Source organism: Lepisma saccharinum, chromosome 2 (assembly GCF_977018435.1).
Source record: "Lepisma saccharinum chromosome 2, izLepSacc3.1, whole genome shotgun sequence".
In the NCBI taxonomy this organism is placed as follows: Eukaryota; Metazoa; Arthropoda; class Insecta; order Zygentoma; family Lepismatidae; genus Lepisma; species Lepisma saccharinum.
The window spans coordinates 122,577,436-122,593,049 of record NC_139230.1 but is presented as its reverse complement, the minus strand read 5'-3'; the positions used below and the strand labels follow the sequence as shown (position 1 = coordinate 122,593,049).

The 15,614-nt window shown below is 41.6% G+C and overlaps 1 protein-coding gene across 1 annotated transcript in view; it reads left to right on the top strand.

Moving 5' to 3' along the window:
* LOC145984484 (uncharacterized) overlaps positions 1–6,873 on the top strand; it is a 61,437-nt gene extending 54,564 nt beyond the window's left edge. Inside the window, exons 2-3 of the mRNA XM_083118141.1 lie at positions 4,721–4,875; positions 6,522–6,873. Coding sequence (XP_082974267.1) covers positions 4,721–4,875; positions 6,522–6,800 — 434 coding nt within the window. The 3' untranslated portion in view covers positions 6,801–6,873. The remainder of the gene's footprint in view (positions 1–4,720; positions 4,876–6,521) is intronic.
* The last annotated feature ends 8,741 nt before the right edge of the window (positions 6,874–15,614 follow it).

Here is a 15,614-nt window from a genome sequence, read left to right as displayed (position 1 = left end):
AACCCTTTCATAAAACTTAACACTGGAAACAATAGCCAACAAGCGCGTGCACTCAGACGTTGTTGCCACACTTTCTTTACATTTCTTGTAGTTGCAAGGCGGAGCAGGCGGGTACGTGAGCCTCTCGTTATTTTTGCGACATAACCACGTGCATGGTTGATTTTCTTAACTAGTTGTGTTGTGTTGTGTTATGGTGCTGTGTTGTTGCTTTGTTATAGTGTTGTGCTTTTAGTTTTTATATTAGATTTTGGTTTTGTTATTAGCATGTGGAGACCGTGGGTTGCAAACCAGGTTCCTTTAGCAAACGTTGTTGCGCAGGAGAATTTAACTGACGAAAGTGACCTCCAGCAGTAGTTCCAGAGTTCTGAGGAAAAGATAGAAAATTCTGAACAAACAAGCTCAAGAATTTGTATGCAGTGTGCACGAATATGTCTCCAGGAATAATTCAGGAAGAGGACCAATATCGGAGGCAGCAAATATTTTGAAATTAGACAGGAAAACAGTGCGAAAGATCACAGAAAGAGGCCCAGTTACACCAAAGAAGCCTGGTAATAAAAATAAAACATTTCATAAAGTGGACGAGTTTGTTTGCGATTTTGTTAGGAGAGAGATTTACCATTTTTTTTTTCTAAAGGACGCGCACCAAGTGTCTGTGAATTATTAACGCAACTGAAACTAATATCAGACTTCCCTTACAAACAAACGACGCTTCGAGAGCTTCTGAAGAAACTTGGTTTTTCTTTTCGTCAGCTGAAGAAAAGAAATGCAATAATGGAGTCGACAAGAATTGTTGCTTGGCGGTATCGTTACCTTCACAAACTCAACAAGTTGAGATCAGAAGGCTGCCAGAGTGTTTATTTAGATGAAACTTGGTTCGACACTCACGACGTCGTCAAAAAAGGGTGGGACGACGGTACTTGCAACTGTATTTTGAAGTCGCCGTCAGCACGACGAAAACGCATCATGGTGCTCCATGCTGGGAGCAGCGAGGGGTGGGTCCCAAATTGTTTGTATCTTTCAGCTAAGAACATTGGAGATTGTAAAGCTGATAGTCACGACGAAATGACCGGACAAGTGTTTGAAAATTGGTTTACCAATAATCTGCTGCCAAATTTGCCAAGTGATAAGAAGTGTATCATAATTTGCGATAATTCAAGTTACCACTCGAGGTTGCTAGTGAAAATCCCTACTATGAAGACAAAACTGCAGGATATTATTTCCTTCATGGAGAGGCACGACGTTACACTACCGAAACCTGTTCCTATAAAGCCCTTTTATTATAAATAATTAAATCGGCAAACATTACTAAAAAGTACGTAGTGGATGAGCTTGCCGACTCACGTGGACATGAAGTGTTGCGACTCCCTCCCTACCATTGCATGTTTAATCCCATAGAACTGGCGTGGGCCAAGTTAAAATCATATGTGAGGAAAAACAATGTATCTCCTACTCTAAGTGCCAGTGTATGCCAGCTGTTGCGTGATGGAACAGAGACAATTGATGCTCAGTTTTGGTTGTCCTGTATTCAACACACCATCAAAATTGAGAGAAAATATATTAACCACGACACGGATAGCAACCAGGAGAGATTCGTGATTCACGTGGGAGACAGCGATGATGATGACGATGAGTGAAGGTAAGTTAACTATATATGTATATTCTGAATAATATATTTTTCGAGTAGAAAAGTTAGGGGTATTCAGTGTAAATATGAGGGTTTATAATATGCCTCTTTCCTATCTTTATTAATATTGCCCTTTTTAATCTTTATCTGTATTTCTTTTCTCTTTACATATTCTTTAATTTGTTTGTTTCTCTTTCTTTTTCTTTACCCTTTCTTTACCCTTTCCTTCAATTTGGCAACATCGCTTTCCTACTCCAGTTTCTTCAAGAGAAAACCGCCCGCTTGGGTGTTTCTTTTAACAAAGAGCACCGCTCCCTTTGTTAACCGCTGGGGATATAATGAACGCGCGGACTTTACCTAATAGAAATATTTTGATATTAATCAAACCTGGCACACCTTCCGGGTGTGGAATGTTGGAACAAACACTCACCCAACAATTTCTATTTCAAATCGGATTCAAAGCTGTAATGAAACACGAAAACACTTCGCCCAATAAAAATTCCATTGACGGGCCTTGTCCGCAAAATGAAATCGTTTCCATAAAATTCGTTGTGACCTCTATTTGAAGAAAGTGCAAATATCGCCCATTATAAAATTTGTGATGCACACAGTATTACATTAATTATTACCCAGTATTGTGCATACCACATATTCATGAACAAATATATTTGCTCTTTCCTAGGACTAACTTTAAATTTTATGTCTTCCTGTGAAAGTATATTGTATTGCGAGCGCTGCGAGCAAGAAATGTGTTTTGATTTTTTTCCCTTGTAATTTATAGGGTCTCGCAGAAAACCACGACATTTGCCTCTTACCGTCAGTTCCCTCTGATACTCCTTCGATCGCCTCTCCACCTGTAGTTGTCGGGTCTCACACTGCTGGTTCGGAAATAAAATCTCTTGCTTACTCCTTGCTGAATATATCTTGCAGGTATTCTCAATTGAACCTGCTTCTCCTTAAAGAAAAATACATTTAATACGCAATATTTCATAGAAAATAATTGCGTTCAAAGGATTGCCGCACAGAAGGACTTAGGCGTCATATTTGATGAGAAACTCTCGTTTTCTGACCACATCTCCGCAGTCACTAAGGGTCCCATTCGTATACTGGGTCTCCTCTATTTTTTTACTGAAATAAACAACCTGTCTGCTTTCGGCACTTTTTACAAATCTTTTGTTTCACCTAAACTTGAATACTGTTCTCCGATCTGGTCTTTGGCATGACCCTCAAAATTTGATAGACTAAATTCTGTTCTAAACTTCTTCCTGGCCATTGTTCGCCACCGAATTCCATCCACAAAACATTTACAAAAGTCCATCCTTCTGAAAATGCTAAATATCCATACCCCTCATGATAGACACATACTTTCAGTCCATATTTTCCTCCATAAAATAACCAATGGGAACATAAGAAGTGATCGCCTTCTTCAATATATTCACTTTCGAGTACCGTCCCGTACCACAAGGAGCACTCAGCTTTTCACATATCAGAAACCCAGATTAAGCCTAATACAGCGTTCTCTCTTCCACAGACTACCAGGCTAATACAACAATCTACCAAACCAAGTTGATATTTTTGAAAACCAGTCACATTTTAAAAAGCTACTGAGTAACAACATGTAATCCACTTTATCTCATGTGTACTTATGTATGCACAAACGTGAAGTATTTAGCAAAAGAAGTAGGTATTTTAGTTTATGTTATTATTATTTATTGTTACTTCCATTGTTATTACATTCCAATGTAAAATGGCCAAAGCTGTACCTGGAATTCTCTGGTAAATAAATAAATAAATAAATAAATTTACAGATCTGCTTGTGACCATGATCAAATCAAAGGCCTTCTTTCGCTGGGGGCGGGGGGATGAGACATTCTTTTCTTCTCTGAAGTACTTCACCACTATGTTAACAGTGTTAGTTTTACGCACCACGGGGCAGCAGATAACTTAAATTTAGACGTCAAAACAAGGGAAGAGGGAATCATCTCCCACTCTTACATTTATTGAAGATTTATTTATACTCTGAAGCATAATGGGCGAAGGTGGGGCTGGTGAGTGTAATTTGTGTATGTGTCCTACATTTTTTGTAACCATTGAGAGGTGAGAAAAGCCTCTTCTTAGTTTTTCAGAATACTACTGGGAGGGGCGACGACGGCGACAATGTCCAACATCGATTGTATGTACTTCGTGGTTTCTGCTCCTTGAGTTCCGACATCACTATCTAGATGCAGACTAAAAGTGTTTTCAGACAGAAGCAACACCAGTCACTTGGAAACCAGCCTTCAGAAATAATGCAACATTTCGTTTCAAAGTGGCACCGCAAACTGCACGTGTCGCTCAGACTGGGTCGTTTTCTCAATAGCATGCATCATGACGCCTTAGTCTGGTGGTGGCGCACATGTGTCGCTTCGGTCACATTACTAGTCACTCTCTAGTCACTCTTTATACCCCATGAGGAGGGCTCATGCACGACTTACAGTCTACGGCACACCACTGACTGGCATCTCCCTTCTGCTCCTCATTTAGCCGTCCATGACAGGAACTCGGGAACTGTTACCAGTTTTAGTATCGTACTTCTTGATGTTAGTAGAAACAAGTTGTACAAGAAGCTTCTTTCAAAATTTTTATGGAAACCAATATATTTCTTAACTTTCAGGGCACGACTGGAGGGGGAAGGGGCTATGCCTCTCCTGGGCGATGATTGGGAAACAGCTTGACACTCTTAGGGCCTCCCGATGGCGCAGTGCTAGCGTCGTCGCCTTGTAATCAAGGGGTCCCGGGTTCGATACCCGGTGGAGACACAAGTGGTTCGGATCCCACTTTAAACTGTAGGTCCAGTCCCGATTAGCCTTACTGTGCATAAAGTGGACTTAAAACAACAAATCAATCAATCAATCAATCAATCAACAGCTTGACACTGGGTTCCGACGTCCCTGACTTCAGATGATGCACGATGCCCTTTATGGACCCTTCTTCTATTTACTTATTTAAGCTTCTGAACATTCACAGGAAACTTGTGTTTTCTTTTTTTTTTTTTTTTTTTTTTTTGCTAATTTATTTTATGATGATTTTAAATTTAATTTCCTTCTGGGATTTCAGGCTTGAACGACAGTGACGTCAAGATGAATGATATGAATCGATTCTTCAGTAATGCACTGGATAACATTACAATTCTCCTCCTTATATGGTTCTTGGTCATCTTAATCTCATTCTGGTTTGAACAATGTGATAGCGAGGGGTCTAATGACGTGGCAGTAAGTACGAGAACAACTATTTTAAAGCTTATGTTTTCTGAAGAACTAACTAACTAATTAAATAACCTTTTTTATCCACTTACACACATATCACTTATCTTCTACTAGTAATCATGATCACGAGGAATTGAGAGTTACTCAACAGTTAGCACTTTGATGGGCAGCGAGTGGCTCTTCGTTCGGTGATACGTGGTCACAGTCAGACCTGTCCCATCGCTGATGTTTTTCTGACTATCTAGGCTGGAGAATTAGATGCCGCGTCACTATTACACTTATGTCAACTTCATACCCTATGTTTTCCAAGACGTAACTCTGGCCACTTCAGTGATTGAGTTGTAAGCGGGAGGAGGAGGCATTAAATTTGAAATTGTTCAACAGACCTCATTGTGCAAGATTTCCCAAGGATCCCAAATTACTTTTTGTGTACTTTCTATATAATTTACAAGTGTCTTATGAAGAAGATGAATCATATCTGATTAAATGAAAAGGAGGAACTTCTGATTAATGACAAATATAATTTCATGTGCAATTCCAGCTGAATTGATGCAAGTGTATGTATGTATAGAAAATAAAGGTAGTGTAAGGTTCTCAAATTTCAGAATGCTGGAATAAATCTCTTCAATATAACATTTGAGTTTATACCCTTATTTATCCGTTACGATGATCTAAGTTCGCTTATGTATTGCTGATCATACTAACATAAGTAGAACGCATTCTTACTTCAAGAAATGTGCTGTGTAGCTCAGTATGGAATTTTCACAATGTATCTAACAATATGTCCTCCTCCTTGGATGTTTGGTCTAAGGCTCTGTGCTTTGGGCTCCGACTGCGGGATGGCAAGAGGTTCGAGTCCGCCTGGGTTCAGTCTCTGGCTGTTCGGTCTGTGTATAGGAACGGTGGGAACCCACCATCATGAGTAAATTGGGAGCTACGAGTGAGTAGCGTAACCCAGTCATAAAAATCTTCAATAACGGCTGAGAGTTTTACGTGCTGACCCCATGTCACCCTATTACCGGTTGAAGCACTCCACACCTCTAGGTAGGACTGTGGGAAGGAGACTGGCAGTCGAGAGATAGGCCAAGGCCCTTACGTTCTGTAGAGCCACGGGTTGTTATTGTTATTATTTATCTATACAATATCCTAATCCATGTTCAAGTTAATCAATTTTCAGAGTGAAGACTGGAAGAAACACTAAGGCTGGCTAAATTTACACACAGAGTAACTATAACTCTCTGGGTGCAGGTAAAATTTGATCTAGGCAGTTTTTAACTATTTTTGGCCATAAAATTTGAGATAGTATAAAACCACACAATGAGTCTTTCGCCATCGATTTTCAACTTGGGTCTCCACTTTTAAAAAATAAGACATCATGTAAATACTTCAGTGGTCGCCAAACGTTATATGGAAATTATAACATCTCTTCCTGCGTTATCCTGAATGTGGGCTCTTATTTATATAAGATAGTATATTTTATATAGGTAGCTACTATGTGCCAAATTGAGTATTGTCATACAAATATTAACTATAATACACTAAACCACATGCGATTATTTATAATTTGTGTGATTTATGTTGGGAAGGAGCTGTATATTCTCAGCTGACCAAGATTATTTTCAATGCTAATCGTCTTTCTCTACTGTTTTCAGTCAGATAATGAGGTACGCAATGAGGAAACTGGCAAGGATGAAGTGGAAGACAAAGATGGAAGCATTAAACATGGAAGAGCCACAGATGGTGATGAAGGCAAGGACAACGACCAGGAAACAAATAATGATGGAAGGAACAGCGAAGAAAATGGTAGTGATGGTGAAACTGATGGAAGCAGCAAAGATGGAAGTGGAAATGGTGGAAGTGATGGCGGTGGAAGCGGTGATGGTGGAAGCCGCAGTGGTGAATATGGTGATGGTGAAAGCTATGATGGGTAAGAAGACAAAGCTCGAAATCTATTGTGATGCAGCAGTGCTACAGCCTAGAAGAATATGGATTATATAATGAGATTGCAGAAAAATATGGATTCTAAAGTAAGAGCCGTGTTCTAATTAAAAAAGAAAACTGAAAATCAAACTTTTGAATTAAGAAATCCTTAAATACAAAAAGCTATTCCTTCGAGAAATGAAAGTTACCAGTATTAAATATTAAAATATAAATATGCTGTATTCTCAAATGTATATTTTTTAACTTAAAATATTGTGTGACACTGACAAGCATAATTATAACTTTAATTTCGAGTTCGATTTGAATCAAATTATACAATAGAAATTAATAATTCATAAACAAGGTGAGTTCAAATTTAATTCTATATGAATTTTTATATTCACATTAATTATATCAAGCAACAAATTGGAATTTACTATTCCAAATCCATAGTGCATATTTTCAAGGAAATTCTAGGCTACCTCTCTTAATAAAACCATTAGAACCTGAATTCATAGAAAAGAATAAACCTTTCATGCATTCTAAGTTACCTTAGTTTTTTTTGGCTTACATTACTAAATTATGTACTCTCTATTAAATATTTACAGAATTTACAATTATCTGTATTTGGAGCAATTACTTGTTTAAAAATGCCAAATATTATTTAAATTATGTGTGGTCAATACACATTGAAATAAAAGTCCAGTGTGTAAATATTTTATTTATTAATAATACAGAAGGTTGTTTCACGTTGATGGTAACGATTTCGATCACCAGGGAGCAGCACGTAGGCACAGCACAGACCAGCCAGAGCCAGTAGGACGAAAGTACTGTGTGTTGACTTGCAAAGACGATGGTTGGTGTGTGAGTGAGTGTTTATATGGCACCAAAAATTCCAGTCTTTTGGGAGGGGTACATCTGTACCCTTTCCGACGTTGGTTATAGTTATAGCCAGATAATTAAACAGTGCCACCCACATAAAAGCATTCCATTTGTCAAAGAAGGGCATCAATGCAGTGTTGAATCGCCATAAAGCTTGCACCGTACCTGTTGCTGGAACCAGCAACGCAAAGAGTGATTGCACAGGCATTGCAATGTTTCCCTGCAACTGTAATTTGCATCATAGCCCAAGATTTACAACTTGTGCGGAAGCACAAGGCTCAAGTTCATAAGTTGCGTGCCTCACATGTCGAGGAGAGGAAGACCAACGGTCGGAAGCTCTACGAACACCATCTGGCAGGGAACCGCGGGAAGTATGTGGTGTCCCTGGATGAAGCATGGGTGTATCTGTCGGGATGTGGTAAAAAAGGGCCATCTACTATGGTCCACGTGATGCAAGAGGTCGATCTGAGTGGATACGTGAATGTGCTGAACGTTTTCCACGCGGGTTCATGGTTGTTGGTGGTTACTGCCATAACGGCAAATGTCCACTGCGCAGAGTGGAAAAAAAGGCTAAAATAAATGCAGCCTATTACCAGACGAATATGTTGGAACCACTTTACAGATATGATATTCTTTCTCTCTATGGCAGCGACAGATCTCTTGTTGTCATCCACCTGCACAAGGCTTCCAGTCATACGGCAATGTCCACGCAGGCATACATGGATCGGATGGCACGTGAAACGGGCATTCATGCAATCCCATTTATAGACATCCCTGTGAAATCCCCCGATGCCTCATCCATGGATTTTTGTGGGTTTCCGTTGTTGAAACGAGCCTTGGGAAGCAAACGGCCCCGCACAATTGAGGGTCTTTGGAAAACTTGTCAGGAGGAATATGATCGTTTGGACCAATGTGTTCTTCAATGCAGTCTCCTCCAATGGAAACTCCGCTGCATGGCCATTGCTGCAAGACAGGGGTATCACGTGGAGCACCACCGCTCGTGGCGTCACGGTTTTTCTTAAGGTGAGGTGGGTTCTAACTTTGTTACCATGGACGTGAAACAACCTTCTGTATTCATTAAATATCTGGAAACGTTCTGTTCCATATGTAAATACGAAACGAACATATAACAACTTCCAGTTAATATTTGGGTTTTGACTTTATAAATTGCTTCAGATCAGACTATTTAGAACGCGTCATCTCGAGGCTCCTGTACTCAGCAAAACGTAAAATGTGCATAGATGGGGAATTCCTTGGAGCAGTGGCGTAATAGAAAGGCCGGCGTATATTCCTCTGAGTCAGCAGAAATCTGACACATCTGATGTTATGTTACATCCAATGACCTTGACGACAGCCGTGTATGAGTGGATATATCAATAACTCAGCAGAAATTTGCCGTGGCTGTTGACCTTAAAGACATCCGTCGAAGAGCCCCCTGGTGATTTGGAAGGAGGAGGGGGTAGTTGACCTGTGACGTTGTTCATTGGTGTGTGCTAACCTAACACGTGCGTATGTGTGTGAAGGATATGCGCGCGCATCCAGCGTGAAACTTGCAAAGACATAAAGGAACCTGATTTTAAGTGGCACTGAAGGTGCCGTACCCTAAACCCTAGGAGCTAAGGTTTTTGCTCTGTAAACAAGGGTGTTGAGGGTTCGATTCCTGGGAGAGTCAGTATCGTATGGTATTGCCGCGTTTTGCGTGCAGCGGCGGCGCGGTGTTTCTCCCGCGAAATAGATAATAATTTAAAAATAAATTGGGTAAAGCTGATATTTTAATGAAGCGGTTCCGGATTCGATTCCCAATGTTGACAAATAATGGATATTCAAATGAACTTTTAAATATAGTCCCAATTAGTCATTATTCACAAAGAGATATTCAAAAAGCAAGATGGCTGACACTGGTGTTTTGTATTCAAGAGGTTCCGAGTTCGATTCCTAATATTTCCAAATTGCACAATAAAATTGATTTTTTTTAAAAAAAAAAAAGTGCGTTACCATTTCAGAGTAGCCTTGATACACAAATAGAAATCCAAAAAAGCAAAACAAGATGGCTGACTTTGGTGTTTTGTAACCAAGGGGACGAGGATTCGATTCCAACTGGACCTATGGTTGGCGTTCTTATCTCAGTCCCGAGTAACCGATATGCACAAAGTTTCATTTGTTGTTTTAAAGTCAACTTTTAGGTACAGATACGCTAATCGGGACTGGTCCTACAGTTTTTAGGGGATCCGAACCACTATATGCCTTCACTGGGTATCGAACCCGAAACATCTTTGATTACAATGCAAAGACTTTACCAGTAAGCAGTGTGGTATTTGTAGGGGGGATGGGGGGAATTCCCCCTCTGGATACTTGTGTCCCCCTCCCTGCTTGATAAATTTTATCCCTGGGGGGATGATATTTGGGGAGGAAACTAGAATTATTGGCAATTAAGTTACTTTTTCCCACTTCGCCATTTAATTGCAACATTTTCTGTCAGACAACTGGAATCTCCATTTGGCGAACGGAGATGTGGCTTAAATCGCTGCTATATTCAAGGAACTGTCAAACAAGTAGCCAGGGTTGAAGACTACCTCCCTTCTTCCCTTTCCTTTGTCCACGGAATTTGGCAGGAAAATTCAAAATTGAATGTGGAAATTACAAATGAGTTGTCACGTGACTAGAACTTGTCGTAACAGAACACCTGTATTTGTATGAGTGGAACAATAGACTTCTTTGTTAAACTAGAATGTTAGTGAAAAAAGTGAGCATTACGAGTTCCAGACTTTGCAATATCAGGAATTTGCCTTCAAAATGATCGAAATCTGATAAAGCTGGCGGCGGTGAAGGCTGTGTTGATCAAAGAATTTGTTCTGAACATTTGAAGTGCATCTTCACAAGAAGACAGGAGCGGTGAGTTCCTTTTGATTGTTGGTTGCCCATAAAAAAAAATCAACAAATGGCCATGGCTTGATGTATCTAGTGATGAAATATCTAATCAAAATCTTTCAACATCACTGAATTAAAACACATGGGCGAGTTGGAATGTTGTTGGAAATATTTTTCGGTTTCAGCATGCATTGCCAAGTTGATAGTTTTGTAATTTTGCAGCACGTTAAACACATTTATAGAATATCATAATTAAAAGTACAGGAGAATCGATATTGAATTCATTCTCTTGATCAGTTCCGTAACAACAATTGATCATGAAATTAAATACACAATGATGGACATTATATATATAGTAGTGGTAATCCATATTGTCTTGTATTCAAGGAGCTCCAGACTAATTAGGCGTAACTTGGCTGGGACACTTGCCTGCCTAACAAATTTTCAGAATTAACAAGCTAATGTAACTTGTGTTAAGCTCCTAGGACCTGAGAAGCAAGTTGATGAGTAATTTTTATGATTTTGCAAATGTAACCGTAATTTAACAAAGTTATCTTTGGCGTTATTTTTACAACCTTGGTGACAATGAAGTTCGACCAGAAAGGAATACGTGATTAAATGCACAGAGGCATAGGCGGTGGAATGGGTGACCCTCAGAAGTGACGCATGTGTGTAAGAGGAGGCGTGTGAGCAGGCAAGAATCGTGATCCCAGCATGTTGCACCCAAGGTCACGTAAAGAACGAAAACGGGGAATTATACGCGTGACATTGAACTTCGACCAGGCACCAGATCCATACGGAAATTCCAGATAGTGGCGCATTACACGGAAGCAGTGATCACGGACACGATAAGGGAGTCCTCCGTATATAAGCGCGTGCTGTGCACCGAGGAACCGCAGTGCATCATCACCATGGCCAGGGGCAAACCTATTGACAACACCGTGAGGAGAAGAGTGGTGGAGTTGCAACGGGATGGACTCAGTGAACGGGAAATAGGGCGCCAACTGAACTTACCCAAGTCAACCGTCCACTGCATCATCAAACACCACCAAAATAGGGTACTACAGAACCAGGTAAGGCCCCCGGTCAAAAACGCCTGCTGAGCGTGCGTGACCTATGGATATTTAGGCGCTATATCCAGACCAACAATCATGTTTCTGTGGCCGAATTACGACTGTGGACTCGAGAACGCTTTCACATTGAAGTGTCAACCAGAACCATTCACCGTTACCTACAGCCATGCGGTTACCGAGTGTACAAGGCGAAACGTAAACCCTTCCTTTCCATGTTGAACAAAGGCAATCGACTACGGTGGGCACGAATGTACCGGGGATGGACATTTGGGCCGTGGAACAGGGTTTTGTGGATGGACGAATCCATTTTCAATGTTGTGTACGGGAAAATACGGAAAACAGTCATTTGTCGGAAGGAGGAACAGAATGAAGCAAAATGTTATGCACGTCGGGTATAAAAACCTGCGTCAGTGATGGTATGGGGATGCATGACGGCATCTGGGGTTGGCCCACTGCACGTCTGTGAGGGCATTGTGAATGCACACGCCTATACACGCATACTGGAGCGGCATCTTCCCACAGTGCGAAGGCACCTGTTCCACAGGCGGCGTCTCATCTTTCAACACGACAATGTCAGGCCTCATACAGCACGGCTGACAAGAGAATGGTTGACTCGCCATCACGTGCGAACTCTGCCATTGCCACCATCGAGTCCCGACCTCTCGCCCATTGAGAATGTGTGGCGTGTTCTTAAGCGACGTGTGCAACAGAGGGGACCCACGACAGTGGCTGCTCTTATCGCCTGCCTGCAGGAGGAATGGCACCGCATCGATGTGGAATACCTTGAACGACTCGTCCGCAGCATGCCCCGACGCATTGCCACAGTTATTCGCCGACGGGGCGGCGTCACACCATGGTAAACAGGATCTCCTCTAACAGTGGTCGAACTTCAATGTCACGTGTAGATGGACGAAAATGTTTTATTTTGTGTGGACACCATACATTGCTGCGTTGCAGCGGAAATTTATGTTTTCCTTTGTTCCATGTAGCATGCTGAATAAAATATGTTCAGCATATGCATGTGTTCTCCTTCTTTCACAACACACTCCTATATTTGTGACTCGTCGTACTTCATTGTCAGTAAGGTTGTATTATGGGGTACAAAACTTTTTCATTATGCCCCCCACCAAAAGTTATGCCCCAAGTTCGATTCAGATCCCCAAAAGTTAGGTCCCAGACGAGACTTCTGGGGGTGGGTGTCAAAATCTGGCTTTAAAAACTGTAGACCAAGTCCCGATTAGCTGTTTCTGATCATAAAGTGGACTTGGCCTTATCTTTCTGTCAAGATACAAATCTATATCGGCAATTTTTCAGGAATTATTAAAAATATGCTTTGGTCAAAGCTTTTTTTTATACATAAAACGAAGTGTGGATTGTACAATTTAAAATTGTCGAGATACCCCCCCCCCCCCAAGCCCTCTCCTTGAGCGGCCATAAACGTACATACACATACACATGTACCAGTCACCCTGTATATATATGTATATATATACAGGGTGATTCATAATTAGATGTATTCCCTGAAAGGGGTTAAAGTAGAGACAATTTGCAATAAATTTGACCATATGATACACCGTCCGGAAATTAGTAGTTTTCGAGATAACCGAATTTCTATTGTTTTTTTTTAAAAAAATGACAATTTTCCACATAAAAAGATGAATTGAGAAAAAAACTGCTCATTGTATGGCACATATTTCAGCGTTTTCTGATAGCTAACAAATAAGTGATTCGTTGAAAAAAAAAGTTTTTCCCAAATAACAATCACATGTAAGTAACGGGTGGGTCTAAATTTACAAGTGGTGATAAAAAATGCACTCTTAGTTTACTTGGCAACGTATTAATAACTACCATTTCGGTGCAAGGGATTCCCCAAAGGACGCGAAGGAAGATGTTGACGAGAGTGGGGTGGGTGTGCGTTCTGCGTGAGCTGGTATCGACGAAAATTGGCATGTGTTGAATGGCACCAAAAAACAAAGAAAATTTCCTGACCGAAGGGCACCATGACGTAAAAACGAAAAAAATGAACTGTCATAGGTAGCATACCCTGAAGGGCACACAGTATGCTTAATGGAGATGTGAAGGGAACCTCATCACAGACAGTTTTCAAAGTGTCCAAAATGTACTTCCAAGCAGAGGCGACAACGGCGAATCAAGGATTGTCTAGTGCGACCCAACAAATCCGGCGTTTCAGCTATCGATGCTGCAGTTACATTGATACGGGCAACAAGGTCCTCGGCTGACACGACAGGTGTTTCGTAAACGAGGCGTTTCATCTCTCCCCAGAGGAAGAAATCCAGGGGCGTAATATCAGGCGATCGAGGTGGCCATGGCACAGGCCCTCCCCTGCCAATGCACTGGTTGTGGAATACTGTATTGAGGAAATGGCGCACATTCCGATCGAAATGTGGGGGTGTACCGTCATGTTGAAACCACAGTATTTGTCTCAGTGCCAAGGGCTCGTCCTCTAGTAGTTCAGGCAAAACCTCACTGATTGATCAGTGGGTCCACATAGGCGAACAGGGAGAATGTACGGTCCAATCAAATGGTCATGCAGTATCCCACACTACACATTCACTGCAAATCTGTGCTGATGATGTGCCACTAGCAGTGCATGTGGATTTTCATGTTCCCACACATGACTGTTTTTACTATTGAACACACCAGTTTTCGTGAAGATAGCCTCATCAGTCCATAGTACCGTATTCTGAAAATTGGTGATAGTTTCAATTTGATGAACAAACCATTGGCAAAAGTCTTCACGTGGGCCGAAGTCCCGAGGTAAAAAGTCAAGCACTTTCTTTAATTTGTACGGGTGCATCCCCTTCTTCTGCCAGGACTCGCCACACATTCACATGGGAGGTGTTTCGTTCGCTAGTGCACGCGTACTGGTGCCTGGATGATCCATCACTGCAGTTAGCACATCTTCCACAAACCGTCGTGTTCGCACACTTCGCAGTCGTCCAACTTCTCGACGAGGTGGCAACACTGATCCTGTTTCCCGAAATCGAGTATCTACAGTTTGAAATAAGGTGTGCGATGGTAACATCCTATTTGGAAAACGTGCCCCATACAGACGCCTTGCAGCACGGCTATTACCTCCAGCCTCCCCATAAATCAGATGCATGTCCGCCAGCTCTTGGGACGTGTATGCAGCCATCCCTTACACCGGGCTACAAGTGTTTATGGCCGTTAACACTAGTACACTTCACAGAACACGATGGGCTGTGGCTAAGAATTAACACGTAACACTGCTAGGTCAGATGTTTGCCCAACACTACTGTCCAAGAACCTCACGTCTTTCCATTCAACCGTGAATTTTTAACAACCTGCTCCAGGCACAGCACCTGAAGTACGAATGGCACAGACACGTGCGCCCCTTCATGAGGAAACCTACACTGTTGGCGCCCCTAGCGGGAAATGTGGTACTTAACGTCAGATCACACGGACACCCATCTGCCCTTCAGGGTATGCAACCTTTGACAGTTCATTTTTTTCGTTCTTACGTCATGGTGCCCTTCGGTCAGGAAATTTTCTTTGTTTGTTTTTTGGTGCCATTCAACACATGCCAATTTTCGTCGATACCAGCTTACGCAGAACGCACACCCACCCCACTCTCGTCAACATCTTCGTTCGCGTCCTGTGGGGAATCCCTTGCACCGACATTGCACAACATTGCCGCGTGATTTTTTTGACAAGACCGTAGCCAATTTATTAGTGGACCGCCCAAAACCGACGATTCTCTCCACCCGTTTTGCCATTATTCAATTCGGAAAATCATTTTCTCACGTTTTCAAACGTCAATAACTCAGCAACAAAGCCGTTTCCGGAATTACGTTACATGAACTTTCCACCTTATTTTCACTCGTACAATCACCTCCCAAGCGTTGTAAACGAACTTACGAAACACCCTGTATATATATGGTGCTCGGAAATTCCCCTTACAAACTCCTAGGGCTAGTAGAGGGGACTGAGTAGACAATATTTTGAATAGGAACCCATGTC